The 27,577-nt window shown below is 46.9% G+C and overlaps 2 protein-coding genes across 3 annotated transcripts in view; both read left to right on the top strand.

Annotated features, from left to right (window-relative positions):
• The first annotated feature begins 225 nt into the window (after positions 1-225).
• ERAL1 (Era like 12S mitochondrial rRNA chaperone 1) lies at positions 226-5,390 on the top strand. The gene is made up of 11 exons (XM_059487106.1): positions 226-333; positions 512-787; positions 901-1,028; positions 1,102-1,179; positions 1,314-1,360; positions 1,704-1,765; positions 2,156-2,268; positions 2,679-3,056; positions 3,446-3,595; positions 3,840-3,920; positions 4,132-5,390. Exons 1-11 carry the CDS (start codon positions 246-248, stop codon positions 4,252-4,254), a joined length of 1,524 nt encoding a protein of 507 aa, XP_059343089.1. The 5' UTR covers positions 226-245; the 3' UTR covers positions 4,255-5,390.
• Positions 5,391-6,633: 1,243 nt separating this feature from the next.
• FAM222B (family with sequence similarity 222 member B) overlaps positions 6,634-27,577 on the top strand; it is a 36,182-nt gene continuing 15,238 nt past the window's right edge. The window contains exon 1 of one of the 2 annotated variants that reach the window (XM_059487039.1): positions 6,634-6,689. The gene's annotated coding sequence lies outside the window, so the exon portion shown is untranslated. The remainder of the gene's footprint in view (positions 6,690-27,577) is intronic. The other variant, XM_059487038.1, reaches the window with a different exon arrangement.

Here is a 27,577-nt window from a genome sequence, read left to right as displayed (position 1 = left end):
GGGACGCTGGTGACCCCGGTTGCGCTGTGACCCCGCGGTGCCGCCCCCTGCACTCCTCGGTGCCGCCAGCAGGGGGCGCTCCCGGGCCCCACCCCGCCCCGCCGGCTCTCGACCGTTTCCATCCCACAATTCCCCGCGGCCCCGCGGCGCTCCGGCCCCGCTCTCGCGCTCTCTGTGCCCCCGCGCTGTTCGCCAATGGGCGCGGGCAGCGCTCCCCTTCCCGGCGTGCCCCGCGGCGCGCCAACATGGCGGCTCCCATGGCCGCGCCCGCCGCCCGGGCCGCGCTCTGGGCCGCCGGTGCCGCCGCGGCGGGGCCGCTCGGGCTGCGAGCAGGTGCGCCGGGACCGCGGGGGTACTCTGGGGGCGGCTGGATGCGGGAGGTGTCGGGCGGGACGCCGAGGGGCCTTGTGGTGGGGTGAGCGCTGCCCGGACGCTGCGTGTGGAGGGGGTGGCCTACGCGAGCTTGGTGTGTTTTAGGGATGTTCTTGGTACATTCGGTGTTTTCTTCCAGCTCCCCTCCCGCGGAGCCGCTGGAACGGGGGCGGCTCGGCGCTGGGGAGGATCCTGAGTGTTCGCAGCCGGTGCAGCAGGAGCAGCTCGATGCTGCTCGGGATCCCGAGTGTTCCCAGCCCCTGGAACGGGAGCGGCTCGGTGCTGGGCGGGATCCTGAATGTTCCCAGCCGCTGGAACGGGAGCAGCTCGGCCCTGGGCAGCCTCCTGGGCATCCCCGCCGAGGCCCCACCTGCCACTCTGGGCCAGCACCCGCCGCCCGTGGCCACCGACAAAGGTGAGTGGTGACAAAGGTGGGTGATGGCAGCTGCCGCCCCGCCTGTCAGGGCTATCCTGTATCCTGACCCCCCGAGGGTTTGGCACCATCCCAGCTCCTCGTTTCCCCGGCAGAGGAGCAGAAACGCCTCCTGGAGCACCGGCCGGACCAGCCCCCGCAGCCCAGGGTGCTGAGGATCGCCATCATCGGCGCCCCCAACGCCGGGAAATCCACGCTCTGCAACCAGCTCCTGGGCAGGAAGGTGAGGCTGGGGGGCAGCTCAGGCTGTTTCCTGGTTTTTTGGCTGTATAACATGTTTAACTGATTCCCTGCAGGTTTTCCCAGTCTCCAAGAAGGTTCACACCACCCGCTGCAAGGCCCGGGGTGTCATCACACACGAGGACACGCAGCTGGTGAGTCCTGGGGACCAAGGGCAGCATTTGCTCATCTGTGTCCCCTGGGATCGCCTCTCACTGCACAAATATGGGGTTTTGCCCTGAGCTCTCACTGCTGGCAAGCTTGAAACGTTTGTTTTTCCTTTTCCTAGATCATTCTGGACACGCCTGGCCTCACAAATCCCTTAAAAGCCAAAAGGTACCACCAATGAGCTGGGGAGGGGGTGTGTGCTGCCTAGCAAAATAAAACAGGAATGTGATTTTCAGTGTGCAAAGTTTGTAAAACAGGAGTGAACTGAATGCATGTTTTAGCCTTATTTTGCTTTCCAATTTTTTTTGCTGCAATTTCAGTAGCACACAGAGCCTGTGATGTCCTTTGAGCCTTTTTGTGTGTGGTTCCGTGTATCTGCACATGGCAAGGGATGTCACAACCCCTAAAGCAGCTGAAATGGGGGAAAACACTGGTTTCCCCCTAGTTTGAGAGGGAGGAAGACAATTATAATGAAGTGTGTTTAGTTTATTCATTTGTATTTGTGTTTCAGGCATAATTTAGATGAAGCCATGCTGACAGACCCATGGGACAGCATGAAACACGCAGATTTAGGTTGGTTTTCAACTCTCTTTGCATCAAACCAAATCCTTTTTTGGCACTCAAGTTCCCAGCTGTGGTGTCTGGGTGTTTGCTGGCAGCACAGGGAGTGTGAACAGGGAAGGAAGGGCAGAGAAAAGATCTGGAATATTGAGCTGAGGAGGGGATAAGAACTGCCTGGTGCCAAGGGGAGGCACTTTGGGTTCATAATTGGGCTTGGATGTTGAGATTTAGCACGTGTGGTGTCATTAGGGTGACATGGGTAAGCTGCATTTTTAGTGTTTTCAATAAAATCCTTCTTTTTGTGCCCCTCCTGAGGAGGGGAGTGACCACAGACTGTAAAGCTGCAAGTGAACATTCTGGAAAATGTGGATTCATCCTTTTTCCCTCCCTCTTTCCTGGCAGTCCTGGTTCTGGTGGATGTGTCAGATCACTGGACAAGGAACTCTCTGAGCAAGGAGGTGCTCAGGTGCCTGTCTCAGTTCCCCCACATCCCCAGTGTGCTGGTCCTGAACAAGGTAAACCCTGCTTGTTCTTCTTCAGGCACCACCTGGCTCAGCACTGATGGGTTTTGGGTCCCTGGTGTGTTAAAGGACATTCCAGAATATTGAGGGGTGTGTGTACCCATTAAAAGCAGAATTTGTGCTGCTGTCTGGGGGTTAAATCCATCTGGGAAGAGGAGCCAGGTGAGCCAGGGAAATCTCAGGTTCTCAGTGCTTGGGCAAACTGTGCTGGCACAAAATTGTGCCAGTTTTGGCCTCTGTCTGGTCACAAAACTGCCCTGTCCTGCAGCAGCTCCTTCCCTGGCTGGTTTCCTGTGGCTCCTTCAGATCCAGGGCCCAGCTGCCCACCTCATTTAGGATAAATCTTCTTTAGGATAAATAATTTCCTCTTTAGGATAAATAATTTTCTCTCTCTCTGCCTTCAGGTGGATGTACTAAAGAAGAAATTTCTCCTGCTGGAAATAGCAACTGACCTGACAGAGGGGATTGTAAATGGAAAGAAACTGGAAGTGAAATCTTCACCTAAACAGGATTCTCGTTCTTCAGTAAAGCTTCCCCTTCATCCCACTCAGTCTTCTCCAGCTGAAAGCAAAGTGCCAGGGTCTCCCTTTGGGCAGGAGAAGAATGAGGAGGCCCAGGAGGGCTCTGGTTTGGACAGGAGCAGTGATGCTGGGGGTGCTGGCACAGGGGAAGGGCCACAGCACCATGGAGTCAGGGGTCTGAAGGACATGAAAGGCTGGCCACACTTCCAGGAGATCTTCATGCTGGCAGCTCTGCGTGGGGAGGAGGTGGATACACTCAAGGTAACTCCAGTCTGAATTGTGTCACAGCTGGGACTGGGGTGGGAGCCTCAGCTTCTGTTCCTGGCCTGGGATGGGGGGAAGATGTCACATGTCAACGTGGGATGTGTCCCTGCTGCACCTGCAGGGTTTTCTGTACAAAACTCTCACCTGGGGCTCTCCAAACAGCAGCTTGGAGCAACAAGGATCCACCCAGTGCTGTCTGTGAGCTCCAGGCCTTCTGTGTGACACACACAGCCCTAGGGAGGGATGTCACAGCTTCCCTTCCTCCTGCCCCTGCCCAAAACCCCAAACCACTGCCCCAGTGCCAGGCCAGCAGCAGTGCCCTCCCTGCAGGGGCAGCTCAGGGGTGGTGGCACCGTGTGGGTGACACTGGGGTGCTGTGCCCACAGAGGTACCTCCTGATGCAAGCCAAGCCAGGCCCCTGGGAGTTCCACAGCGAGGTCCTGACCAGCCAGTCACCCCAGGAGATCTGTGATAACATCATCAGGGAGAAGCTCCTGGAGTACCTGCCCCTGGAAGTGCCTTATGGAGTGACTCAGGTGGGAATGTGCCCAGGCAGACTCGGCCATGAGCTGTTTTATTGGGAATTTTGGGCTGTGTGGTGAGAATCCCTTTGTTTGGATTCTGCCAGGCCTTGTGGGGTGACTCAGTACTTGTAGGTGTGCTCTAAGACCCTTTCTGTGCGTGAAGGGGCCCCCTTTGTGTGCTGGAGTGTCCAAGGGAGGGGTGCTGGGGGCTCCTGAGGGTTTTCCAGGATTGCTGAGTGCTCCATTGCTGTGGCAGGTGACACACGTGTGGGAGGAAGGAGAATGTGGGGAGCTCCTCATCGTGCAGAGCCTCCTGGTGCCCAGGGAGTCTCACAAGGTGAGTGAAGGAAGGAAGATGGGGTGCTGGGGAGGGTGAAGGGAGGTTCCCCAAATCCATCCTTGCTGTGCTCCCCTCTCCCTCTCCTTTGTACCCAGTACTGGCAACTGTGTTGCCTCAGGGTTTAATGCTGGAATCTCCCTCATTGCTTCTGTGGCTGCACCGTTGTCCTGGGTGAGTTTGGTGATGTTCTCTCTGGGTTTTAACACAGAGGATGTTGATTGGAAGAGGAGGAAAGGTCATCAGCAGGATTGCTCAGGAGGCTGGCCAGGACCTGATGAATGCTTTCCTGTGTGAGGTGCGCCTGAAGCTCAAGGTGGAGGTGAAGGGCTGAGCACCTGGTGTGTTTTAACAGCCCTTGAACTCTCTGATCATGTGGAGAAACCAGTCCTGGGGGTGTTCTGGCACCTTTGTTGAATCCAGAAATAGAGGATGATGGAGTTACTACCATGGGCTGAAGTGAATATATTATTCTTTGGGGGAACAGCCCAAACGGAAATAAAATCTCCAGACTTCCTATGGCATCTGGCCTGGGGACAGACACTGGAGAATCAGCTGCACCCATGATTCTGGTGCTGCATTCCCAGAGCTGCCCCCACTTCTTTTGGGCTGTGTCTCATGTCCTTGCTCTCAGGGGTTTGTACGTGGGACTTCAGGAGCATCTCCTGCCTTGGAGCAAACAAAGGGTGGCAGTGAAGCGTTGTCAGCACATGTTTGCAATCCCTTCTGAAGGCTGAATCGTGGTCACACAGGGGGATGAGGCCACCCCAGCCCAGCTGATGGTCTTGTGTTGACTTTCCTCCCTGCCCTGATGAAGCTGGTGGGTGCAGGGAGTTGGTTTTGGGAGTTTGCTGGCAGCTGGAACATCTGTAATGCCTGGCTGGCTTGTCTTCATGTAAAACCAGCACGGACCCACTCTTTAGGAGTTCAAGTAGTTTCTTCTATCACTTACTTCCAAGTCTTCACTCTTTGCACCAGGGTCACAGATAGAAACACAGCAACTGTTGCAGCTAAAGAAAGCCCCAAAGTGGGAAGAGTAGCAGGTTCTGCAGCTCAGGTGTAACAGAGAGCACCTGGCACCACATGTATGTCCCTGGGCCTGGTGTTTGGGGCTTGTTTTTTCCCTTTGTCAGGTGTTTGGAGCACTGGATACCTTCCTGCCAGAAATCCAGGTAATCCAGTTCTAAATTAACATCCCTGAGGGAAGAAAACCCCAACAGGGAAGAGATTGGGAAGGGTCTGGAACCCAAACCTGCTCAGTCTCTGTCCCTCTCTGGGGCCCTGTGAAAGAGACGTTTTAGCCTTCTGCTGAAGAATTCTATCTGGAATGTGAGATAACTGAAAACTGGGTTGGGAACCCTGCACAGAGTGTCTGTCCTTGTTCCCCAGGGGCAGGGGGTGCTGTGCTCCCTTCAATGCTGCTGTCCAACTTTTGTATTTCCCTTGCAATAAAATGAGGTCCCAGCACAAGTGATTGTTCTCTCCTTTATTCCTCGCTGGCAGCCTGACCTCACAGCCACCACCTTCCCTCTGGTTTATTCCAGCTCAAACCAGGGCACTTTGATGTCATTCCTCCTTCCCAGCTGAGCTTAGATCCCGTTTTCTGAGCTGAGGCTTGTGAAGGTTGCACCTTGTGGGGGGAAAGAGCTGGGCAGGCAGGGTTGGAGGGGTCTCATGGCATGGGGCACAAGGGGAAGCTGTCCCCTCTGTGTGGCCATGTCAGGATCACCCTGTGCTGCCCCAGAGCTTCATCCCACGCTGCTTCCAGGGATGGAGCCGAGTGCCCCCAGCAACAGCCACCCCTGGGGACAGAGGAAATGCTGTTGGCATGGCATGGGGTGAGTGTCACCTTCCTGACCTGTAGCTCCTTAAAGAGCTTTGATAATTAGGTTAATTATCCCATTGCAAGCCCATCGCAGGGGTGCAAATCCTCACTTCCCTGTGGGGAACAAACTTCCCCAAGGGCTGACCCCAGCTGTGGGGGAAGGTGTCTGTCGAGACCTCGGTGTGGGCAACACCGGAGCTGTGGCAGAGCCACCTCTGTGTCCCCTTCCTGACCCACCTGCAACCCCCTGTCCCCTCCCTGCCATGTTCCTTCATGTCTTCCCTGTGGCCCTGCCATGTCCCTCCCTGTTCCTCAAATGTCCCCTTCACATCCTCCCTGTGCTCCGCCCATGTCCCCCAGTGTGTCCCCGCCGTGTCCCTTCCCTCATGCCCCCCAATGTCCCCCCAGTGTCCCCCAGTGTGTCCCTGCCATGTCCCCCCTCGTACACCTCAATGTCCCCCAGTGTGTCCCCGCCGTGTCCCTTCCCTCATGCCCCCCAGTGTCCCCCAGTGTGTCCCTCCTACTGTCCCCCCATGTCCCCCAGTGTGTCCCCACCGTGTCCCCCCCTCATACCCCTTTATGTCCCCCAGTGTGTCCCTGCCATATCCCTCCCTCATACCCCCCAGTGTCCCCCAGTGTGTTCCTGCTGTGTCCCTCCCTCATACCCCATAATGTCCCCCCCGATGTCCCCGCTGTTCCCTGCAGTTCCCCCCGTTACCGGCAGGGGGCGGCGCGGCGCTGCCCCCCCCATTTCCCCCCTCCCCTCCCTCGCTCCCGTGGCCGCGGGGCCGCGCGTGCGCGGGGCGGGGCGGGCGGCGCGCGGGCCGCGCGTGCGCGGGGGCGGCTGCGCAGCCAGCACGGCCGGGGCGGGCGGCGGCGGCGGCGGCGGGGCCGGGCGGGCACAGCGGCGGCGGCGCCATGAGGCCCGGGCAGGGGCACCGAGAGTAAGTGCGGCACACGGCGGGAGCGAGCGCGCGGCCCCACCGTCACCTCCTCCTCCTCATCACCATCATCATCCCCCTACTCACAGCGCGGCGGGACCGCCGCGGTTCATACCCCCCCCACACCCCACCATTGTCCTTCCCGGGTGTCCCCTCCCCCCGGGCGCTGAGGCAGCCCCGGTGTGCCGACCCGCCCCCTGTCGCGACACACGCCGCCTGTCGCGACAGTCGCTCCCAGCCCGCCTCGCCGGGCTCTCCCCCGCTCAGCGCGGAGCTCCCAGGCCCCCCGGTAGCCCCGGCGCCCTCGTTACCTGTCCCCGGTACCGCGCACACGGCCCCGGATCGCGATAGTGCGGCAGCTATCGCGACAGAAGGGCCGTCAGGGGGAAGGGGGGATTGCGGTCGCAGTGCGAGCACATCCTTTGTGTGATTCTTTCCCAAGAAAAGTGTCTTTTCGCGAGAGGCTCGCGGGCTGGTTTGGGCTGGAAGGGACCTCCCAGCCCATCTCTGCCACGGGCAGGGAACAGGTATCGCCAATAAATCATCCGCCGCTTTTATTCCCCACCAACCCATTTTCAAGTGTCTGAAGAAGAAGGAGAAGAAGAAGAAGAAGAAGAAAACTGCAGAGCTGGACTCCAGTTCTCAGTGCACTCGTGCAGCAGCAAAGTACTGAGATGGTTTTGGTTCTGCAGCGTGTGAAATGAATCTCCCCGACCAACACCTGCGAGGGCTCAGACGTCTCTCACCCTCCCCTGGTAGCTCTAGGTACAAGTTTAGGATAAATCACAGATGCAGGTTGATAAGTTCAACCAGAATTTGTTCTGCTCACTTCTTCCTACAGTCCTTTATTTCTCCCTAGTCGCATTCTCAAGAAAATGCAAGTTTTTCTGGAAAACTTTTTTTTGCAGCAATACTTTTTTTCCTCTTTATTGCACAAACCCGGTTCTTTGTTGCTCCGGTCGCTGCGAGAGAGGAGGGAGCTGGGAGCTCTCAGGAGATAAGGTTGGGTTCCTAAGTGATGTCATTTGTGCTGGATCAACGGTGGTGACTTTGTGATGGAATAAATCCTCCTGGACGTGTTGGGGCTGTGTGATTGTGTGTGTGTGTGCACTGTGGAAACTTGGTCTGATTCAGCAGCCAGGCTGAGAAAATTCTGTGCTCCACAGGCAGTGAGGGAATAGAGTGATGAGAGTTGCATTTTCCTTTCAGCCTCTTTATTTCTGATCAGGGCTTTTTAAGAATTTGAGCTTGTTAGAGTCTGTTCATTTAACAGTAGGGAAAGATGCTGTTCAAGGGTCTTACAGGTGTTAGAGGTGGGGGGAGCAGAGTTTTGCAGCCAGCAGCAGAGTGAAGGATTCAGGGAGAGCTTTTAGGGGGGTCTGGTGTCCTGTAAAGTTCCTGTCCAGAGGGTCTGGAAACTTGGAGGGGAAAAGCAGTGATAACAGAAAGCAAGCTTAAAGCAAATGCATTCACTATTAATTTTCAGCAGAGGAATGCTTGGATCAAAAGCGAGTAAGAGTCAGAGGGTAAGGTTTGCAATTAACACAGGATCTAAGCTTTCATGGAGAAATGCTTCCATAAAAGAAAGGCTATTTGTTTTCCAAATTATATTTACACGGGGTAGAATTTCTGAGGTGAAGAAATGAGAATTGCCCCTTGTCTGGGGGAGCACAGCTCGGGCAGGAGCTGGAAGAGGAGTTGATGAATTGGCTGTAATTCTCAGGCATCGCTTCAAATATTTTCAATATTTCTCAACTATTTTAAGAAGCTGTATTGAATTCCAGCCCAACCAGCCTGATAGTCTGGGGAGAGGAAGGATGCGTATTGCTGGAGCAAGAATTAAGCAAAAATAGATAAATCTGACATAATGGTTGACAAGGGAAAGCTGATTGCTGAAAGATGCTGGCATGCTCTGTTTTTGCATGCTTGGCATATATTCTGTTGTGTTACATGGCTTTTGAAGTGTAAAAAAAAAAAAAAAGAAAGAAATCCCATTTTGTGCTGAGATAAAAGAAAAAGCAGGTGCTTAAATTCTGTTAAGGATCAGCTTTGATTCTGACATGAAGTAGTGACCTCTCTTGCATTTACCCCCCTGTCATTTTGTGAACTTCTCAATTGAATAAATAATTCACTTAGCACCAAATAAATGCCATTTAATAAGATGGTATTTTTGATCCCCCTTTTCACTTCACATTGCAAACAGTTTCACACGTTTTCAGCTTGAGCACAGCCTGGGGTGCTATTTCTGTTAATAGCATTAAAAATATGTTGGAGAATGTCCACATAGTATTGTTTTTTCTCCAAATGTGAAATTAAGGAACCGTTGTGTTCTCTGCAGCTTGGATATTTGCCTTCATTTAAGCCTTATTTGTATTTGTTTCAAGTTGTCCTCTGATAGATAAGCTTTTGTATCTGTGCTTGCTTCTGGGAATTGTTGCCAGATCAAGAGAAGTGAGGATTTTTGTCAAGGACTGAAGTATCTATCTCTATTTCCCAGAAGCTGATACAATGTGCAGGAGCCTCAGCTTGCTGAAATGCCTGGATGTGGGATAGAAACTTTTATCAGTGCTTCCAGTGCAATATTTTACTTTTTCACATTGGTTTGTCCATTCATTTTTCACTCTTCTTCATTTTTGACCATGACTTGTTACTGGCCAGCACACAGAGATGGGGAGAGGAGGAAATAGAAAGTTTTGAGTTTTGCCCTGGCTGGCCTCACCCCAAAAACCTCCATCACCAAAACCTTTAATATCGTGTATATTCCTGGCTCACTCATCTTTGGTGAGGCAACAGTGAGAGGAGAGTCACGGATTTATGAAGTGACTTGCAGGATTCTGGGATTTATGGAGTTGCTAAATGCACCAGCCAGGACATAGCCACAGATTTGTTTGAGTTATTTAACAGATGATCAGCACTTTTAAATAATTGCTTTAAGAACATGCAGTTCACTGAAATGCTACACCCAGCAGGTGAGTAACAGGTCACTATGTTGTGTAGTAGTGTACTCATTTTTCAGAGGCTGGTTTTGGGGTAAGATTCCCCTGAGAATGAGTAAAAGTTTCACAATTTTCTTCATCTGTAATGAGTCTATCACCCCACCCTTTCCAATTTTCAGCATTTGAGATGTTTAAACAATTTAAAACGTTCTCAAACTAGGAAGTGAAGTGAGTAATTGAATTTTTTATTCCTTGTGTGGTATGCCACATTCCCATTTTCCCATTGTATTTTGTGACTCTTGTTGAAATCTTTTACCACATAGATCTTGGAACATTTTATTCTTTTAATTACAGATTGTTACTTTGACTGTGAATGCTAAAATGAGTTTGTCACATCATTAATCTTTCTACTTTCAAGAAAAAAAAAGCTTTCCAAATACCGATTGAGGAACAGAGCTCCTGAACAGGCATTCTGCTGGCTGACATCCAGAAAAGTTGTTCTGAACTTTACCCAAAGATATTTTTCCAAGGGGTTGTAATCTTTCAAAAGCTGATTTTACTGTCCAAGCAGGGCATAGCTTGTCCTACACCAGGAGCTGACAGAGACCTCTGTGTTCATCTGCTGCTGGTTCCTGGGTTTTTAGTAATTTGATTTAAATGAACACTTAAAAAGCCAGCAGCTGTAGCTCATGGCTGATCCAACCTCATAGATCCTGTAGGAAATTAGGAAAAGGTCCCTTTTCCTTATTTCAGCACATTCTGTCTGGGTGTCCCTCCACACCTCCCCACTCATTTTGTATTTGTTCTGTGTTTGCTGTAATTATTCCCCCATTGTGCTTCAGAATTATTCTTGGTTTATGTATTCCCATTGCTTAACTTGTTTATGCTGTGTGCGTGAGGATTAATCCAAGTTTCCAGGGTTTATGAGGAAAATGGTGATATTTCATTCTTGGAAGAATTTCTTAGGAATGCAGTTTGGCTGCAGCGTGGATTTGGTAGGGAATAGTGGGGGTGTAACTCTGGGGGATGAAAACTGGGGAAGATTTTTCATGTGAGTTCCCAAGTCCCGTGCAGGGATTCTGGAGTGCCTGGAATGTGTGGAGCACTGGGTTGTTGATGTATTTAGAGATAAGTGAACTGTTCCAGGCTTTTAAATAGATGCATTGATGGGTGTACTAGGGGGAAATGTTTTAGAAAACAGGTTCTGTGTAAAAGCAACACTTCTGAGACAAACCTTTAAGTAAATTCTGCTGATTTAGGTGACAAATCCTGCCTGCAGCAGGTGTGGGTCCTGTAGGATGTTCAGTGGGCAAGGAGTGCTAACATTTAATTTCTTACGGTGTCTGTAGTAAAGGTGATGCAGAAAAGGTGAACCGTGAAAGTGCAGCTATTTTTAGTTTTAAAGAAAAAAAAAAAAAGCAGCAGTCAGAAAATGATCTACTAAGTGATACATTGCTGACGTCTGTGGTGCAGCCAACCCAATTAAGGTGCCATATATTGTTTCCAGCAGGGTTCTGATTGTTTCTAATCTGGGAACCACGCGAGAGCAATGGAAATAGGTGAAACGCCGTGCTCTGCTCTGCAGAGTGATCTAGCATCCAGTTTCTCTGTCATTTCCCTCCTCATACTGGGACAATCTCCCTGGCCTGGCTGAGGTGGGAGCCAGACATGAAAAAAAAAAAAATAAAATGCTCCTGCATGTTTTTGTTGGTAAAATATCCCATAAGTCAGTGTTGAGCACTGTGGATTATTTTCTCATTTCCTGGCCCCAGCACATCCTTTGCTGTATCCTGCTGTCCCTCTCCTTGCCTTCATGCTGTTAAACTTGGAGTGTGCATGTTGGAGGATGTGTGTCTCACAGTCCTGCCCTTTCCTGTGCCTGTCCCTTGCCACTCATTTTGTTCCTCTCTGTGGACAGTTGCTGCATGGAAAACACTTCAAAAAATACTGTAAGGTGACTGTCTTGAGCCAATACCACATATATATTTATATATGTATAGATCTAGTTTAAATTCTGTTGGAAGGAAATCTTTGTATGAACCTTTTTCAAAAAATTATGCAGATGCTCCCACTCTCCAGAGTAAACTTCCTCCTCTGCTTATCTTTTTTTAAACCTGGAATGAAAAACAGCTTGTCTTCTTAACATCTGGAAAAGGGAGCCCTTCATGCCTACTTTATATTCTCTTATCCAGCATTGTTCTTCATTCATCCTTCTGTTCTGGCACTGGTTTTCTTAATTTGTTGTCTTCTAAGCTGGAGGAATGTCATGTGCTTTGGCTTTGTTGTGGACAGGGAAAATTAGGGATTTGCTTGCCCTTCACTTCCAGCTCATCAGTGTGTTCTGATTCTGGGTTGGTTTTTATTTTCTTCAGCTACAGCAAAGCCCTCAGCTTTTGCCTGGAATGGGTGGTGTGTTCCTGGAGCTGGTAATTCGTGCATCCCTTGACTTTAAATTGTTCACAGCTCTGCTGAGCATTTGTGAATGAGCGTGGAGGAAAATCAATATATGAAAAAGCCAGAGTAGGGGAGGGAAAGCAGCTCTTGCAGCACCTTTTCCTGGTCACACCATTGCCCGATTTAGTTTTTGTGTCTGCGAACTCTTTAGTGTTTAAATTTAGAAATGGATTGTTTTGGAACAAGTCACTTTTAAGATCGTTTCCAGGAGATTTGTGTGTAACTTAATCCCACTCAGGTTTGCTGCTCTCTGATCTGCTTGTTCTGCAAGACTTCGGGTTCTCTATTTCCCTGTGCCTCTGCCACTATATTCTGCAAATCTGTTGGGGCTTTTTCCAGTCAAAACTGCAGCAGCATTTATGAATCCATTTATACCTTTTCTATTCCCTGTTTCTGTTCATTGACAAAGTGGTGTTTCTTGTAATAACCTGGAGTTATTATTATTATATTTATTACTACTACAATGAAGTAGTAACTTCATTGTCTCTGAAGGATGTCATTAGTGATTATTATTCAAATACTCTAGAAATTGAATGTGTGTACTTTAAAAATTAGCCTGAATAATATATTTAGTATTTCTGCTGTATATTCTCTTATGTTTACTATTAATTTCCAACACTGCTTAGTTTAATATTTCAGGGCATCTATTACTTAGAGCTTATCAATGAGTTAAGTTGCTGATGAAGAATAAAAAAATTGCTTCTCAGAATGTGACAGTCCAACATAACATCTCAACCACTTGAATTTGAGACAGGAAAGAATTAAGACTTTTCCATACTTCCATCTAGTGTGCATGAGGGAAATTGCATCCATGGCTAAAATCCCAGCCTAGCAGTTCCAGCTGGGCAAGGATCATCACCCACTGGTCTTTGATAAGCAGTTACTGCTGATGAAGTGACAGGTTTGAGATCAGAGTATTTATGTGGTGGTACCTTTGTGATGTCCATAAAATGGTGACGTGTGAAGTTTGAGAAAAATCACCTTTCACCATGTGGTGTTCGTGCTCTCCTTCACTGTGTTCTGCTCTATTTACTTGTCACGCCGTGCTAGGATTTCAGCTGCTTGATTTATGAATTATTGCTATTGAAATAAAATTAAAGTGGCTGTTCAGTTATTTAAGAGCCAATTAAATCTGATTTTATTCTGATGTAACATTTCCAGTGAAAGGGCATAAAACGCAGTCTGTGGGGGAAAGTTAGATCTAAAAATGGTTAGTGTTTATTTTTTATAATCTGTCCTTTCAACAGCTTGACTTGGCAAATAAAATCCTTTGCAATCTCACAGCAGTGACTGCAGATGTTAGAAGTTGCTGTGTATAATAAAATAAAACAGATTTGGTGTTTTCAGTGATCCTGTATAAACCTTTAGCTGTGGCTGCTGGTTAGAGAATATATCCAGCCAGGGGAGAGGAATTTGCAAAGCTTTTGGAGAATATAATTTATTTACCAGCCTTTGGTGACTTTGAAAGGTAGAAACAAAGGGTCTTTTGGGACAGACCTTTCTCAAATCATGGGCTCTGCTGTCCTGAGGGATCAATGTTAGAATTAGTTGAGTTTCCAGTATCAGATTGTGCTAATTACTGCGAGGTCCCTGCTCACAGGGGACACTCAGGACGAGGTGTTTTGAGCCCAAGAACCTCATTCATGGGTCATGAGTGTTGTATTGGAGAGCCAAATTCACCCTTAAAAATCTGCTGGGGCATGGGCACTCTAAAAAACTGAAGTCACCACAAAATATCCTGCCAAGACTTGTAGTCCTGAATTTAAATATCAATAAACACAGCAAGTGGAGAATGAGCAGGTACTTTTCATTGCATATGGCAATTAAAATGTGTCTCTTGGTAGTGGTGTTTCATACTAGGGGAAATGACAGTGCAAATCCCAGTTTTATTCTGACAGTTTCACACTGTACATGATATCTTCTGTGGGCATGGAGGGTGCTGGTTGAGCCTGTTTCAATATGAAGAGCCTGGCTTGCCTTATTTTTTTTTATTAAAAATAAATCATATTGATGTGGATGTAATTTTATTTGTGACTAGACAAGCCTGCACTAGCCAGCTCTCAGGTTTGTGGCGTCTGTCTCCAACAAGATCATAGATATGGAAAAAATGATTTATTTTAGTATCCAATGCTCAGATAAAACTCTGGTTTTGTGCAGATGGCACTGAAAGGATAACACAGAGCTCGGACAAATTTGTATAAACCACCATGTATTTCTACTAGAATCCAAATCTCCAGTACATCAGTAATATTGAGGTTTATATTTTTGTAACCTGGGCGTTTTTTTTGTATATATTAATTAATTGCTGAGTGTAGAGGTTGGTGGGGATGGTGTGCTCTGGTCTGGCTTCTCTGTGCATCTTGGAGGGTCCTTCCAGCTGCCCAGCCTGGCTCTTTGCAGAGCTGTTGGGAATTGTCTGGTTGACCTTGGAGAATGCTTTTGGGTTTTGGAATGGAAAGTGTGTAGAGATGTGAGGGTGCTCAGCTTTTTGGAGAGGGTTGGAGATGGCCCAGGTGTTAGGGAGGGACCTGCTCCTCCCTCAAAGGCTTTTATAAAACACTTTAGTAGAGCTCAATCAAATTCTGATAGCGGCACTAATTCTAAATAAGTGTTTGCTAAACAACGTTAATGGATTTAAAATGTTTTTAGGAATAGTTATTAGTCCTTCAGTCTCGTATGGTGAAGGGAGTTTTGTCTCGATGGGGGGCTGCCATTTTAATGCTTCCTGGCAGGAGGCCTATTTTGATCATGCAAATTAGGTTGGAAAAAGTAGGCTAAGCCATTAAAAAGTAGGGAGAGATCATGAAATTTTAAATTTTTAAGGTGACTGTTTTTCTAATTATTAACTTTTTTTGTTATCATCGTTCACATATGTCACTTCATTTCCCTTAATTCTCGTGTCCTCATCCCTTAACTCTGACAGCCTCAGTGCTGGTTGCTCTTGCATCCACCACTCCAAATGGAAGCCTCAGTCCATTGGCTATTTTATTCCCAGCAAGGTGCTTGGAAATATTGCCACGTGGTGTGTTTTGCTGTATAATTAGAAATGCAGATACGGTCTTTTTACTTGCACCCATGGTTAATTTTTTTCCCTTTCCGTTAACATTAATAGGCACTGAAGGTTAAGCTTATGTAAATGCTGGATATTTGCAGGGTTCTTGTTGGCAACGGAATTCATTCTGGGAAGAGGGAAAGGGGCACATGGGTGAGATTTGGAGGCAGTGTCCAGAGAGGGCTGATCTCAGGTGGGAAGACACCAAGTTTTTCACCAGGATCTCATCAAGGTTTCATCTTCTTTACCAGTTTCTGGGTAGAACAGGGTGACACAGCACTGATGGAACCCAGGGTCCCTCTGGGGTGTGGGGAAGAGCCCCCAGTTCCCTCCAGGAGCCCCATGGATCCTGCAGGAGCTCTGCAGCCCATCCCTCACATCCTGCTCCTCTGGGCAACGAGTGCGTCAGCAAAATAACTGCCTTGGTGCCCATGGGCTTGCAAGCTTCATTTAACCCTATTAATTTTTAATAGAAAATTAATATTAAGACAGCATACTTGGAACATGGCTTTGCCTGTGCTCAGAAAGACCCTCAGCTGGTGTTTGCTTTGGAGTGTTGGATCCTGCAGGAGCAAGACCCTCCTGGAGCAGTTTGGGGCTAGGAGCAGAGGGATGCTGTCACCTTCAGCACTTCCAGTGGCAGTGCCTTGTTGCACCTCATTGATCACAAATGTTGGTTGGATTTCAGATCTCTCTCTCCAAAAGGGATGTTGGGTGTGCCATACATGGATAAACTGAGAGGAGCTGGGCATTTCCAGCTAAAAATGTGCAACAAATGTATTTGTGTCAATTATCACTGCGCTGACCCGGAGTCTGATGGGAAATGCCAACAGTTGGATATCAATTTTACAATTACTTCAGTAAATACTGATCTATGCAATTTAGGGGTGATGTTGTGCAAAAAATACCCCATATTTTTAATTGCCATTTTCAGCTTTGCTGCAGCTGATGTTCTGCAGCCTCCAGAACAGTAAACTCGAAACAGGAAGGTCGACTCTTGGAGCTGATGGTATCTTTGTCCTTAAGAGAGATTCTGGGAAAGCAAGCTGCATTCCTTAGCTATTGCAACCCTTTTTAATTGTTTTTTCTCACAACCTTAGCCTGATCTTATCACCCTAGTAATTGTTGCATCATATTTGCTTTATTGTCCCTGCTGGGATGCCAGATAATTGCTTTATACCTTTTAATGGAAAGTGTTTGGGAAGTCTGTTACCTCTGGGACATAGATAAGCGGTGCTGCAACTATTGCAACAGTTGCATTTATCCCATTTTTCTGAAGCTGGATGGGAATCCAGTAGGAGAAGGCTTGGATGACTGGCACCTTCTCTAGAATTGAGTAGCAGCCATAAAGTTACTTGGTGTTTTAAACCCCATCATAAAAGTAAAGCTGCCAGCTCTGCTGTGCCTTGTGTTTGGGCATATCTTATCTGCGGGAATATTCAGCCAGACTTTCCCTTATGAAGTAGTATTGTAGGGTATTAATTATTCATAGTCAGTTTAATTCTTCTTTCTTGCATATTTAATTGTAATAGCATGCTGTATGTCACAGTGATTTCCCAGAAGAACTGTACACCAAAGGCAAACTATTCAGGTATATAGTCTTAAATACATCCGTGCTCTAATCTTTGTTGTTTAATTTTGGAGCAGAATGGGATATTATCAGATGTTTCTTGCAGGGAAACAATTATGCAAAATCATGATTTCGCTTAATCTTTTCAGCTGAAATTTTCAAGCTGAAATAGCCGGTTTGATTTCCACTGATGATGTTTGCGTTGTCTTGCTTATTTTATGAGGAAAAAATGCTTAATGGGAGGGAGGACGTGACTTTTGTTTTCTTCTCTGCAACGGGGGAGCCTTTATCAAAGACTTTGGAAGTGTCAATCGATTCCTTGCAGAAGATGAAGGAAGGGAATAAGATTTTTATTGAGTTTTTCCCAGTGATCAGAATAGCAATGCCAAATGCTTGTGTGATTAAGATTTTTTAAAACTTTTTTTTTTTAACGACTGAGATGGGCTCTTAGTGCTTGATGTGAGAAAATATTGGAGGCACAGGAACTGCAAATGCATTCACAATTTGATTTGCATTACCCTCCTTCCAGAGCTGTTTCTCGCTTGTAAGACACTTGGTAAAGCCGAATCCCTCGTGTTTGGAGAGCAGGATTGTTCTTGGAGATTTACCGTAGGAGTTTAAACTTCTGAAAAATCTGTTTACAATGTGTCTGAGCTGGAGCATAGAGGACACAGTAGAGACTGTTATCTGTTTACTGCTCAGATAAGGAGGTGGAATAGATTGCTGGCCTGTTTCTGAACTCTGCTTAATGAATGGTTGCTAGGCAAATTGCATCTCAATCAGCTTAATCCTCAAGATGTCATTTACAGGTCTGCTCTTTGTGAGGGCCAGAACCGTGCGCTTTCAAACTGCACAGGCCAGAAATTGCTAGCAAAGCAGCTTAGAATAGCTTGTTCAAAAATTCAGTGTACATGTGCTGCTGAGCTGCCCAATTTAAAGTGCCTGTTGTCGCAGGGCCGTCACTGCCTGGCCATGCGCGAGATGAGGCGTGCGGTGATAGACAGGAGGCAGCAGCATCCTTAGCACCGTTTCTGGATCAGCACAGCCCACACCACCACGTTTTGGCACTGGATTAACGTGAAAGAAAAGCGTTTCTAAATGGGGACCGCACTGCTGACGTGATGAAAGGTATTTCTGCTTGGGCCGAGTTCGCTCGGAGCCGGGTGTGATGTTGGGGTGCGTACGTGGGACACGGTTAACAGGTGGGAACGGGAGCTGGTGTCACCTGGCACGGGACAGGGAGCTGGGGCTGGCCTTGGTGACAGAGCTGTATTCAGGAGAGGGCACAGGCTGGCTGTGTGAAAGCTCCACGCTGCCTCTGGAACGTTGGACTTTCTCCTGCGGCGTCAGGCGAGAGCCAATTAATGGCATATGCTGGCATGTGGGATGCCCACATACATTAGGCTCATGGTTTAGTCCAAAGGAAAAAGTTTCCTAATATAGTTAAGCTTTAACAGTCCCTTTGTAGGGAAAGATAACAAGATACTGGTTTTATTGGTTTCCCATGACAGTGATTAATCTTGTTGCGGGCAGTGCATTGTTCTTTGCATGGCTACACCTTCCTTTCCTTTGAAATACATCCTCTGAGTGCTGTGTGTCATGACGCCGAGCACTCTAAAGGCAAACTGCTAAAGGCTGGACTTGTTGAATACAAAAGGCATTTTACAACTGTTCGTGGTCACCTTGTGCTGATATGAAATGTCCTTCACATGACACGGTTATTAAAAATACAGGTGTGAGCATACTGAGTGAACTTCACAGTACTTGCATAGTTGGGATGTGTGCAGCTTTTGTTTTATTCAAAAATACTGGGTTGGTTTTTTTTTTTAGGAAAAGATGGCATTAAAGCATTGAGAGCCTCTCCAAATAAAACATAAATAAAATATTCCACCTCAGTCACAGGCAAAATGACAGTGGTGCTTGCATCTTTACACTGTGGATGGGAAGAGGGCTGTCGAACAGAAGACTTTGTGATCAGAGAGTGCTTTTCATGCAAATGAAGATTTTATTACGTGCTGCTGAATCAGGGGCTTGTGTAGCGAGAACAGCACAGAAGTGATAAGATCACTTTGTCATAGCTTGAAATTTTGCCCAGCGTGTCTTTCAGATTGCTGAAACGAGCAAGAAACACTCTTATTAAGGGCACAGCAGTAACTGATACAATGTTTGGGGGGTAGGGCTGTTGTTTCTTGGCAGGGTCTGTCTGCAGGGTTCTGCCTCATGTCCACAGCCCTGATTGCAAAGCAAGGTGGAACTGCAACCTGTGGGTCACCCTGTGCAGCAGCAAAGTCCTAAAAGCTCCTGTTCCTGGTGGGATCCCTGTTCTGCTGAGTGAATGGGTGTGGAATCTCCTCTGTGCTGCAAGCCAGGAGCTGTTAACATTGATCAGAGCAGATCTGTCCATCCTTTTGCTGTGTTGCCTGTTCCCAGGTCGTGCAGGGGCTCTCTGCACCTGCCATGGGGGCTGTATTTTGCTGCAGAGGGCACCCATCCAGGACTGCCTCTGTTGGGTTTTCCTTTTGCATTTGTGAGCTAATATCATCTTCCCAATGTCCTTCCTTTCATGGCTAGAACCGGTTTGGTTTAATGAGGGCTGTTGTTGCCAACAGGGGAGTGGATATGTGTGGTGGAGCAGGCATCTCAATCTTCCCCTGCAGATGGGGAGGTTCAGCATCCTGACATGACCTTGGTGAGAGTTCTCTGGCGTGTTACTTTCCCTCTTTATTTATCTCCTTTCTGTGTAGCAGCTTTTGCTTCCAGGGAAGTGTCTGAGCTATTGGAAATCTGTCCTCTCTTCTCTTCCCCTCTCCAGAGACATTGTCAGCGTAACACCCAAACTACTTAGATAGCCTGAATATTCTGCTTTTGCACAATCAGGAGGCATTCAGTGAAAGCAGCAAGAGGAGGAGAAGTTTAAGATTTAGGACTGACATTTTTAGATACTTTCCAATCCATAATTTTGCACAGTCTTGATGAGGAAGGTCAGAGACTTCCTTCACATGGGGTGCCCCTGTGTGTATGTGTTGAGCATCCAAGTGTACAGCACAGGGGAAAAACATTCTTAGCAGCCATCAGATTGCAGTGTGGAGTTGTTCATATTTCAGATTCTTATCTGAAGAGTCTAGGAGCAAAATCCAACCCTGCATGTTCCTGGAGAGTTTCAGAGCAGTAGGATGGAACCTTTTGCCTGTTTTTCTCTTGCAAATTATGGTAAGGATTATTCAGTGTTTAAAATCTGGTTTATACTGGCTTCTGAATTTCATTTAAAATAAACATCTGGAGAGCTTTTTGATCTCCTGTGCAAGACTGTTGTCTGCCTGCCTTGTTAAAATGACTTCTGCTTAATTTTTAGTGAAAGGCAAAGACCTAGATGGTTTCAGCCCAGAGGCAATCTAAATGCTTCCCCTTCTGCAGTTAGAAATTTCCATGAGCAGATACTTAAAATCTGTTTTCTTAGGGAATGTGGCAGCGATAGGTATCTGTTTTTTCCCTGCTGCAATTTGGGATTTGCAGAGCTGCTACCTGTGGTGCCATTTGTATTTCTGCAGAGCCTCCTCTCCTGGTGCCAAGCACATGCTGGAGCAGATGCTCCCTTCAAGGATTTCGGTCTTGTCCCTTTGCAGCTTGCAGTCCAAAGCCCTCCTTGGGAAGATTGCCACGGTGTGCTGCTGTCCCACAGTCAGAGCACTGGAACAGGGAGTCATCAGTGATTTATTCAAGTAGCTGTTACATTCAGAGTCCATTTTCTGTGATTTGACAGGAGCTCACTCCTCTGCTCTTCACTGGAGACTGGAAGCCTGTGCCCATGGCGAGGGCTGGGTATGTGCTTCCAGTGGCTCTCTGGCTTTGAAACAGGTTCCTGTTGCTCTTTGCAGAGCCTGGAGCAGTGGTCTGTGCAGGCAGTGTCTGTAGAGCTGGAGTGACTTTACCTCTTTGTTTTTCCTCCAAATTCATATCTGTATGAGATCAGCTGGTGCCGGATCGTGTGTGAAGTAGTTAAATGCTACCCTGCATCTATAAGATGTGATTTTTTTCCCCCCTCCTTTCTAGTCTCTTTGATCAAATCAAATAAAAATGCAGTGCTTTCATTTCTAGTTTTATAGTTTCAAAGACAATCTCTTGACGTGCTCGAGCAGTCTGGACCTGAGTCCCTTTTTTCCTTAGTCCAAAGGCTCGCTGTGTCTTGTGCCTTTCTCTGTATCAGCAGTTGCAATCTGCATTAGCTTTTATCTGCATCAAAAGACAAATGGAAGAGAGCAGGACCCTGCAGGAATGGGAAACAGGCTTACATGTGCAATGGAAATATGTAATCCTTACATTCAGTCTGCCACATGGAGTACAGACCAGTTCCTGTACTGGAAATCTCCAGCCTATACTCTCAGAAATGAGAGTTTAGATTTTAGGCTTTGAAGGCTGGTTAATCCCCTCCAGTGGTTAATACCAACATAAAATATTCCGTGATGTCAAACTTTTCCTCCTAAATGCTTCTTTTTCCCCTCTTTTTTTTTTTTTCTGCATATGTCAACTATACAAAGCAAGGCTCAATTTGAGAAATTAGCATTCAAACACTCTGTAAGCACTTTATTTTTGTCTGCTTTGTGAGCAGCTGAGCACATGTCCAGGCTGAAATACTCGGAGCTGCTGCTGCTGCTGCTTCCCGGCGCGCGCGTGCCAGGCATGGCAGAATTCGGAACTTTGTCCTCAAGAGGCGCTCCCGATCCCCCATCCTGCAAACAGCACATCTGCACAAATCTCCTGCTCCACTGCATCCCAGGAGGAGAGGATCCCAGTTAAGCCAGACTGAATCACAGGCAGGGAGATGAGAGCTCTGGTCGCTGTCATCCCGATCCAAATCCCAGCGGTGTCTGATGGCATTCGCAGTGGCGCGGTGCTCGCTCCCGTCTCGGAGTGGTGCTGCTCAAAGCAAAGTGTGTTACTCCTCTGCGTTAAGGAGTCAGATTCAGCTGTTCAAAGCAAGTTGATAAATTGCTTTTCATTAAGTGTCTGAGTGCCAAGGGGTTCGGTGTGTGTTCCAAGGAAAAAATACATTAATTACAGCTTCTGTAGAGCGTTTATCAATCACGTAGTTATAAACACTACTAATGCAGTTAATTGGAGGTAGAAAAATTTACCTTTTTGAATTTGTTGACTGAAGCAATTCTGTGGCTGGAAAGACAAATTGGAAATTAAAACCTGGGGATACTTTTAGTGGGAGCTGCACAGCGGAGGTCAGGGCTGTGGGAGATGGGTTACCAGGAGCTCACCTTTGTGCTCTGTCTGCTGTTGAGGTGCAGCTGCAGCAGCAGTGTTTGTTCTCTTCTCCCACACAGCCACGTTGTGTTTGCCATGCCAAGGGATCTCCCTGCCTTTGGTACAGTTTCAGCTCTCTCTGTGTCCTGTCTGTACAATTAATTTATTTCTCTGTGTATGTTGGTTTGTTTTTTTTTTAAAGGAAAAGGCAAGTGCAGAGGAGGAAAGATGCACAAAAGCAAACAAAAACATCCTATTGTCTGTAAAACTTTCTGTGAAAAAAGAAACATTTCATGAATATAAACTTCAGGTAAAGGTGGTGTGTTGGCTGCTGCTGAAGGAGTCAGGTGAGATTGTGCTGAAATGTTTTATCAGGTCTTCAGACAAAAACCTCTGGTGCTTGTGGTGTGCAGAGGCTTTGAAAGCACCTTGCATGTTCACCTTGCTTTCCCTGTGGCTGTTTTGAACTGCCAGCTGTGCAAGTGGCTGTTTTTCATGCTTCTCAGGAAAGCAGTGAGAATAGCAGAGACTCTTTACAGTAGCTCACCACTAATTTATTTCCTGTCCTTTCTTCTATGGAGTTGTTACGAGGTGGCCTTTGAGTTTGCTGGGAGATTGATAAGGACATTAGGTCTGTGTCAGGACAAGCCAGCAGGACACCAGCACCTCGTTGTGAAGGTTGACAGGAAAACACCACCCAAATGTCTGGTCCAGCTCTTTGGTATTCACCTGATGGCTTCTATTTTCTGCTGGTGGGTGTTTTGTACATGTGTTGCAGCTTCTGTTTGAGGTTCTTAAAATGCTTTTCATCTTTGCAGCTGGCTGCACCGTATCTCCAACTACAGAAGGAGGCCTTATCTTGCCCTTACAAATGATAAGATGTGTATCCAAGAGCTGATGTGTTTGTGGTCCAGCAGGAAGCTCTGTCGCTGTGCATAATCAGACAGAGATCTCCAGTTTTTGGATCTTAAAAATGTATTTTTCACTGCTGGTTTTGTAAATGGGCTGTTAAAATTTCACCACGTGTGGGACCATAATTCAGTATCCAGAGAGAGAAATCCTAAACCAAGCTGTGTGATTGTACAGGTCAGAGTGGTTCACATGCATGACCAGTGCAAACCAAAATCCATCCTCCCTCTGAGCCTATGTTCACACACCACCAGCACACCTGGTCCAAAAGTGAGTCATTTCCTATTTTTATTCCTTTATATACAAGTTCAGTTTTTCTTTTGTTATGAAGTATAATGCATTCTGCCTCATCTTATTTGCAAATATTTCTCATTTTCAAGTGGATCTATTTTTAAAACAGGACTCAAAACATATTTTTCAATAGCTAACAAATGTCTGCTCTGTTGTTTGTCTGTTGAATGGAGGTAAAATTTGTTCAAAGTTAGCTCTGATTTTTTTTTTTTAATAATCAGCTTGGAATAAACAGGGAAAGATAGCTGCTTTCCTACCCAGGAACTGTCGTAATCTATGACTTCTAACAATATTTTAGAAGGAAAACTGTCTTCCTTCTGTCATGTGCAGCCACAAGGATTTCTGTAAGTCATGATTAAGTCTTTAATTCAGGGCTTTCACAGAGTAAGTGTGGAATGAGAAGAGATAATGAAACTGGTGATCTTTGTGAAGCAGCCACAGGAGAGGGAACTGTTTCATCTTTCCTTTCCCCTTTGCCTAAGCAGCTGTTTGCTGTACCTAAGAAAAACTTCCTTTTCAGGTCTGGGAAAGCAAGAAAGCCGAGAGGGAGGAATTCTTCCCAAGAGTGGCATGAGGAAGCTGACATTTCTTGCATGTCCTGTGTGGTGAAGGAAAGCCCAGAATTATGGCCCTGTGCTTCTCCCACACATGGAACACGTAGGAAAGCTGCACATAACCCTGTTCCTGCTGAGGATGTTGAGGTTATAACTGCAGGCTGTCCCCTATGGGAAAGGGGTCAGTGTGTATTTTGGTTTCTTATCACTTGAAGGCAGAAGGAAGTTGCATAAAGGATGGAGAATGTCTGTTGGTGGGAATGCGTGGTACCTCCACTGGGGGATGTGTGAGCAGCATCCTGTAGTTTGGCAGAGGCTGGGCTGTTCTGGGTTTCCTTTGGATGGAAGTCATCTCAACTAACCTTAATTTTCCCTCATGTTCACGTGGGAACAGGCAGGCTCGTGTCTGTGAGTTTTGCCCTGTATTTCAGAGCTGCTGTGATGTTGGAGATGCTGCTCGAGCGTGTAGGAAGAAGTTGGGTTTAGTTTGCCCCGAGGGTAATGGGTGCTTGGGAGGAAGGAATATTTGTTTGTGCCTGACAGTATCTTGTTGAGGAAAATGAGATCTTTTGTGAATGTTACAGCAGAGGGTAGGGAGTCTGTTTTGCATTTTGAAAATAAAAATGCAAGCCTGATATCCAGGGCAAGTTATTTTGGTGACAATGCTGGCCTGTGCTCTTAACTGCTGTGGTTCAACTGGAGCATCTTTGCTCCCTCCCCAAGTATCCATGGAGCCATATACACCCATAAAATACACACCAGGCTGTGTCTTCATCCCCATTTCCCACCAGTACAGCGTGAAAAAATTGAAGTTGGAAGTTACCATATAAAAGGAGAAAGTTAATTAAAGGTCAGAGTGCTTTAGTGTAGTGAAAATTGAGAGGAGGCAGATACAAAGTTATTCAAATTGCTTTTGACTTCAGGCAGGTCGATTTTCCTATTTCTTGCATATGTTCCCATGGTAAAAGTAGTATCTCGTCTGTCTCACAACTGACCACTAGTATTTGTGTTTCAAGCACAGCCAGAAATCCTCATTTGAAGCTTTGACCCGGCCCTACAATTGTCCTGACTTGTCTTTTCTACATCTTTCCTTCACCTTAGGAGTGGCCTGCAACTCCTGGCAAGACCTACTTTACTCCTCTGTTGTCTGTCAGCTCCTGCCACATTGCAGAATACAGAGTTAAATCTAAAAATACTCTTAAAAAGAGGTGAGGGCTTTGAGCAAAGTAAAGTAAGCCACTGATTTGGGTCATGAAAGGGAATTGATGTCACTGGTTCTTCCTTGCAGCTTTCTTCATCTGTGAAATTCTGTTCTGGGCTGTGAAGATGGAGAGGAGCAAGTGGTGCTCAGGACAGGGAAAGGTGATCTGTGTCCATTTGTCCACACTGTGACCTTGTCAGCCTCATGTGAGAAGTCAAGGTGGTGTTAAATGCTTTACAGTTTCGTTTTCTTCACAGTCTTCAGTAGTAGAAAACTGTCACCCACTGCTGTCCTTAAAATAAAGAGTGACCATGGCAAATGCTTCATCCAAAATTATGTCAGGAACCTGTGGTCAGCCAGATACTTCCCTCCATCTCTCCTGTCATAGACCAATCCATCATCAGGAGACCACTGTTCTAACATAAATGTGGCCCAAAAACCTGAAGCCAGCTGTAAAAGGAGTTATGTGCAGTTTTTGCCTGTGTCAGAGTGGTTATGTGGCTTCAGTAATGTTTGTTAAGTGCTTTGATATGCTTTGGTGAAGGACAGAGTGTTAATAATTAAAATTGTAAAGAAGTTCTGGGGTAGCATGGGGTTTGACAACCGCTTTCTGGTCTGTTAGTTAACAAAAATGCAAAATATAAATGGACGAATCAGCAGGAATTGAGTAGAACGCTCCCTTCCCCCAGCCACCTGCATGGGCTGAGCACAGAAAGCAGCTAATTGTCTGCTCTGCTGCAGAGATGAAAGAAGCTGGTCCTACAACAGGAAAGGCTATTGAACTGCATGAAGGTGGTAAATTATCAGCACTGAAAACCTTTTGAGTCGGTATCTTTACGTGCTCAAAAAGTACATTATTTGTACTGGTATTGACAGCGTTCAGGAGCTGATAAAAACAGCGTCTGGTGACGTGAATCTTGTGTTTCAGTGCCTGTAATTAACAGGTCTATAAAACTGAAACTTGTTTTTTGTAACTCTGCACCATCGCCCTGTTTGGGTGTAGTTGGAGGGTGTGTTTGGTGAGGACAGGCCCTCATAATGGCTTTGTCTTGGCCCAGCTAACGAGCTGTTTGCAGAACTGCTCTGATTTGCACTGGGCAGATTGTAAAGCAGCCTCGTGTTTGTCCATTTTCCTGCTAGCAGTTCCATTTGCAGAGTGCAGGCAGGAGCAGGCTTCTTGCCAGCAACAGCTTCATTCAGATTAGGGCTTTAGTTCAATTATGTCCAATTAACTTTTATTGCAGATAGCAGTGATAATTACTTGCAAGTCAATTTTTTGGCTGTGGTTATCCCAAGGCTAAAGTCTGAGCTTGATGGATTTTAATAACTGAAGTGACGTATAGCTTTTCCTCTTTTTTTTCTTCTTCAGGCCTCAATTAGATGAAAGGTCAGAAGCTATGTAAAAATCCATTTTACAATTAAAGCCAACTGTTCTACTCCTTGGCAGATGCGTAGTACTGTGTTTTAAAATAATCTCATGGGACAGACCTAAAAAAAGGCTTTTTAAACTCAAAGATCATAACCTTGAGCTGGCTGCTGCTTTATCCAAGGAGTGAATTTGATGGAGCTGATGTCACACGTGGCAATACCTGAAGCTTAGAGCTGCCTCCTTGGCTTTTTTTAGTGCTCTGCATCCTGTTCCAAATTGCTCACCTAGAAGCAGTAGTAGCCCTTGGGCATGAGGAGTGTGATATGAGCAATATTCCATTTAAGTGCTGTTATCCCAAAGCTGCTTTTTCTTCGTTTTTGGGCGTTGCCATCCCAGCTCGGAGAGAGGAGCCGAGCTGTGCTATGGCAGCATTTCAATTCTCCCTGCCTTCCCCACCAAACTAATTTTGTTGCCTGAGTAACATTATAAATGGAGGTCAGCCTGAAAGGTGACGTGGTTTACAAGCAAAATCATAGTTAATTAAATGGCAAGAAGCAAAAATTGATTTTGATCGAAACTGTTGCAAGGGCTCCACAAAAGGTCCACCTGAATGCAGAAAGCCAAAGGTCCTGTGCTGGCAGGTGCTGACAGTGCACTCCCTGTGCTACAAAAGGCGACTTTCTATTGTTCGGTTTCCTAGTTATTTATCCCCAAGTCCACTCCATGCTATTGTGATTTATTGCCATTTCAGAGGGCAACTTCTCTGCCCACTGTTTCGCAGTTTTCCATTTATAAAGCATTAAGAGGATGTGATACCAGCCGGTGATGAATACAGTGCTAGTTTGGTAATTTTCTTCCAGGAAATGCTAAGATTTATCTCTGGCTCTTCAGCAGTCCTGGGAAAGGGCCATTCTGGTAAGTGCCCAAGAATAAAGGGCAGTTTTAGAGCTGGAAAAAGGCAGGAAGCCTGCAGGATGGGTCTAGACACTGTCAAGCAAAGCATGGCTGCCTGGAAGGGGTTTTACTGAATGCTGAGGTTGGCAGGAGGGTTCAATGTCTGCCGTTGACATGAACAAGTCTTTGAAACCCCTACATTTTAGGTTACTTTGGGAGAGGGAAAAGGAATTATTCTCCTTGGTGTTGAGCAGCCTGCCGGGGGGGTAAATGAGACACTGAGTTTCCCTCAGAGCATGAAAATTGGCCAGGATTCAATTACGCTTCCTGGCAAGCTCTTGCAGACATTTGTACCAAAGAAACTTCCCAGCCCGGGTTAGTTTTTGTTGTTGCCTGCAGCATTGATGTGCT

The sequence above is a fragment of the Ammospiza nelsoni genome, chromosome 21 (genome assembly GCF_027579445.1).
Source record: "Ammospiza nelsoni isolate bAmmNel1 chromosome 21, bAmmNel1.pri, whole genome shotgun sequence".
NCBI classification, from domain to species: domain Eukaryota; kingdom Metazoa; phylum Chordata; class Aves; order Passeriformes; family Passerellidae; genus Ammospiza; species Ammospiza nelsoni.
The sequence above is the reverse complement of the archived record's forward strand: the minus strand, read 5'-3'. Positions and strand labels throughout refer to the sequence as shown.

Bases quoted from the DNA above. Each gene is read 5' to 3' on its own strand.
- ERAL1 (XM_059487106.1), top strand. From the start codon at position 246: ATGGCGGCTCCCATGGCCGCGCCCGCCGCCCGGGCCGCGCTCTGGGCC. The intron at 334-511 runs GTGCGCCGGGAC...GTTTTCTTCCAG, and splicing joins GCCGCTCGGGCTGCGAGCAG to CTCCCCTCCCGCGGAGCCGC. The intron at 788-900 runs GTGAGTGGTGAC...TTTCCCCGGCAG, and splicing joins GCCCGTGGCCACCGACAAAG to AGGAGCAGAAACGCCTCCTG.